A 3,147-nucleotide genomic window follows, 5' to 3' on the forward strand; every position below is an offset into this window, starting at 1 on the left:
TCTGGCAATGCATGAATGGTATATAGCACTTCTGAGATAGGCATCTGGTACACTCTTCTGGCCTTCTTGAGACTCACACACTGTCTCCTCTTTGACTCATTAGGCTGAGTAGTGTGGTCTCAAAACTGATTTGTTCAGAAATTAGCTTAGTATACTGCTAGTCTACCTGTACATGCAGTTCAAAATCAAAATTTGTTTATTTGTGCCATATTTATCAGGGCAGGACTGGTCTGAGCTGGTCTGAATCGGTCTAAGACCACATTTGGTCCTAGACTGGTTATGACTGGTCCAGGACTGCATGGAGGACTGTACAGGACCAGGACTCAGTCTTGGTCCGGTCCTGCACAAACAGATGCTGGTCCTTGACCAGTCTGAGTCCTGGTCCCACCCAATTTTTAAAAAAGACCGGACTGGACCGGACCCTCAACCACTACCTGGTCGGACAATCTCAATTCCAGGCCTAAGCATCTGAGTCTTTGGTGGTGTCATGTAAGAAGTCTCGGTCTAACGACACTATCTATCGCAGCGGATTCGGATCTTCTCAAGAACCGCAGTACAATAGTAGTTACATCGAGCCAAATACTTAAAGCATCCATCCTCTCAGGTACTCGCCTAGCCTCTGCATCTCACTCAGTTCGACAATTGTACCAATATACCCGTCTGGACGGACAACCACAAGCTGTCCAGCGGCCGGTACACCAAATGCAGTGTATGCCCCTCCAGAGTCTTTCGAGAATGCTGAAACGGCGTCCACCAAGACACTCGGATCGCAATGTCAGGGGGCCGCAGAACAAAAGGAACAGCGGAAGACACACCTGGTCCAATCCTTTCGCAACCCCACCGGAACGTCCATGTAGTTCATATCGTCGCTTATGACAGAGAGTATGACGAGGAGCAGGAATCTGTCCGCGCCGAACGCGTCAAGGATGTTCCGCAGTGCCCTCTCGACCTCCACCAGTCTGTTCTTCTCCTCCAGGCTGGTGAGCGGCCCGGCGAAGACGATGAGCTTGGTGAGGCCGTCGGATGGTAACGCGTCCTGGAGGTTAATTGGGCGGCAATCCGCAACGCGGACGAAGGCGTAGGGCGGGACGCGTTTGCCGACTGTCAATGTGAAGGGCGAGATCTCAGTTTTGACGCCGTTCGCCGCATGAGAGACCTGCGACGTGATGATTGAGGGTGCATACTGGATGCCGAGGCCAGTGGTGAGCCCGCTGAACGTGCCAAATGCCCTGGAGATTATGAGTTCCTGTGAGGGGAGCGGCAGAACAGCAGACGTACTCGAGCGGACCGGGCAGCACGACGTCGGAACCATCCTCTACCAGCTTGGCGCGCGCTTTGGCGCTGAAGCCTTCGGCAAACCATTTGTCGAAGGCGATGAGCTCTTGAGCAAATGTGCGTCGTTCTGCTTCGTACTGAGGCATATATGTCAAGGTGTTTATAATCAGAGAGAAATCTATAAGGCGCGTACGGTGTCAAGCAGCGCCATCGGACTCCAGCCTTTGACAACATAAGCGAGCTTCCACGCTGAACGAAGGTAAGACAGTTTCAGTCATTTGGAAACACGATCTATCAGCTGAACTTACCGAGGTTGTGTCCATCATTAACGCTAGCGTTCATGCCCTGTCCACCCTTTGGCGAATGGGTATGACAGGCGTCACCTGTAATGAATGCTCTCCCCTGATCGCAGAATCTGGCTGCAACTCTTTGGCCAACTGGTATGATTACGCAAAACAGCCATAAGTTGAGCACACATCCAGGCTTCTGGAGCCAAAACGGACGCACCGACATAGACAGTCCACCACTCAACCTTGTCCAGTGTAGTTTCAAGGGTGTACGGCTTAAGCACATGCCTCGCGATGTCGAGTAGCTTATCTGCAGTGATCGTGCTGGTATCTAGTCGTCCGCGTTCGTCGTGTTCGAACTCATTGACATTGCTGAGCTCGATGTACAATCGGACTTTGTTGTCCTCGCGAGGAATAATCATGAGGCCACCGTCAGCAGCGTTGACCGTCGCAACGTTCCGCCAGTCAGGGAAGTTGCTTGACAGCAAGGGTGTGAAGTCAATCGCTCCCCAAACTCGGTCTAAGTATCATATATGAGAGATTGAGTTAATTATAATGCAGCTCGATGAGCGGAACCGACCAACCGGTGCTGTCGCCCTCCATTGGAATACCAAGCGTACGACGGACCCAGGAGTGCGCCCCATCTGCGCCAACAAGGAATCTGGCGCAGACCGTTTCGGAAGAATGCATTCCCGGAGCGGCTGAGTGATGCTCCAGTGTAATCTGTCGGATGATGGCTCGTCATGCAGGTGTGATTGAGGACAAATTGGAGCATACTTTGACGGGGTATGATGTGGGATCTTTCAGCTCATCCTCATTGGAGGACAGTTCCAAGCTCACAGGTTCGCACGGCCGCTCGACCAGTACGCCGGCATCCTTCAGACCGGACAGAAACAAACCTTCTATGAATCCCTGATGATGAGTTACAGCGTGCTTATACCGTGCGGTAGGCTCAGTTATCGCCGGAAATTTGCCAGCATACTGACAAATATCATTATTATAGCTTACCACTCACTCGCAGGTAATAAAAGGAGACGATGCCCACCTTGATACCACCAGTGGGAGGGTCATGGTTGTAGTTGCTCTGTGGGTGCGACAACAATCACCACGATACCACTATGCAACTCTGCCGTCAGATACTCACGAATGCGTTCACATAGTGACCTTTTCTGAGAAGTTCATTACTAATACCATAGCTCTGCGAGTTTATCTGTCATTTCTACTGTTCAAATGATATAGCAAAGACGTACGTCGAGAATCTCGATGGTTCGAGGCAAGACTCCATCCGCATGGCCTGCCAAAACTCTCTGTGCTCTGATATAACAATAAGTACTATGCATTCGGCATAGGTGAAAATGCGTCGGATAGCGTGCACCCACCTGATATCGACAATTCTAACTTTGATTCCCGCCCTTGTAAGACCGAGCGCGGTGGTAAGACCCGCTGGTCCAGCACCTACAACGAGGACGTCAATGAGGGATACTGCCGGTGATGGAACCGGAGGATTCATCGCTATGCCAGTGAGTAGGCTGGAGCACGGACGCGACGGTTGAAGCAGCTGGGAGCGTACGCGCATTATAGCGTT

The 3,147-nt window shown here is 51.5% G+C and overlaps 1 protein-coding gene across 1 annotated transcript; it reads right to left on the reverse strand.

Moving 5' to 3' along the window:
• Positions 1-583: 583 nt before the first annotated feature.
• On the reverse strand, positions 584-3,072 carry PHACADRAFT_202149 (uncharacterized protein; the record flags this gene model as incomplete). The annotated part of the gene is made up of 12 exons (XM_007402393.1): positions 584-761; positions 816-1,229; positions 1,279-1,412; positions 1,469-1,524; positions 1,584-1,712; positions 1,783-2,082; positions 2,147-2,285; positions 2,340-2,543; positions 2,578-2,646; positions 2,707-2,760; positions 2,813-2,876; positions 2,942-3,072. The coding sequence occupies 12 exons, from the start codon at positions 3,070-3,072 to the stop codon at positions 584-586; spliced, it is 1,872 nt and encodes a 623-aa protein (XP_007402455.1).
• Between the last annotated feature and the right edge of the window lie 75 nt (positions 3,073-3,147).

Source organism: Phanerochaete carnosa (assembly GCF_000300595.1).
Source record: "Phanerochaete carnosa HHB-10118-sp unplaced genomic scaffold PHACAscaffold_138, whole genome shotgun sequence".
In the NCBI taxonomy this organism is placed as follows: domain Eukaryota; kingdom Fungi; phylum Basidiomycota; class Agaricomycetes; order Polyporales; family Phanerochaetaceae; genus Phanerochaete; species Phanerochaete carnosa.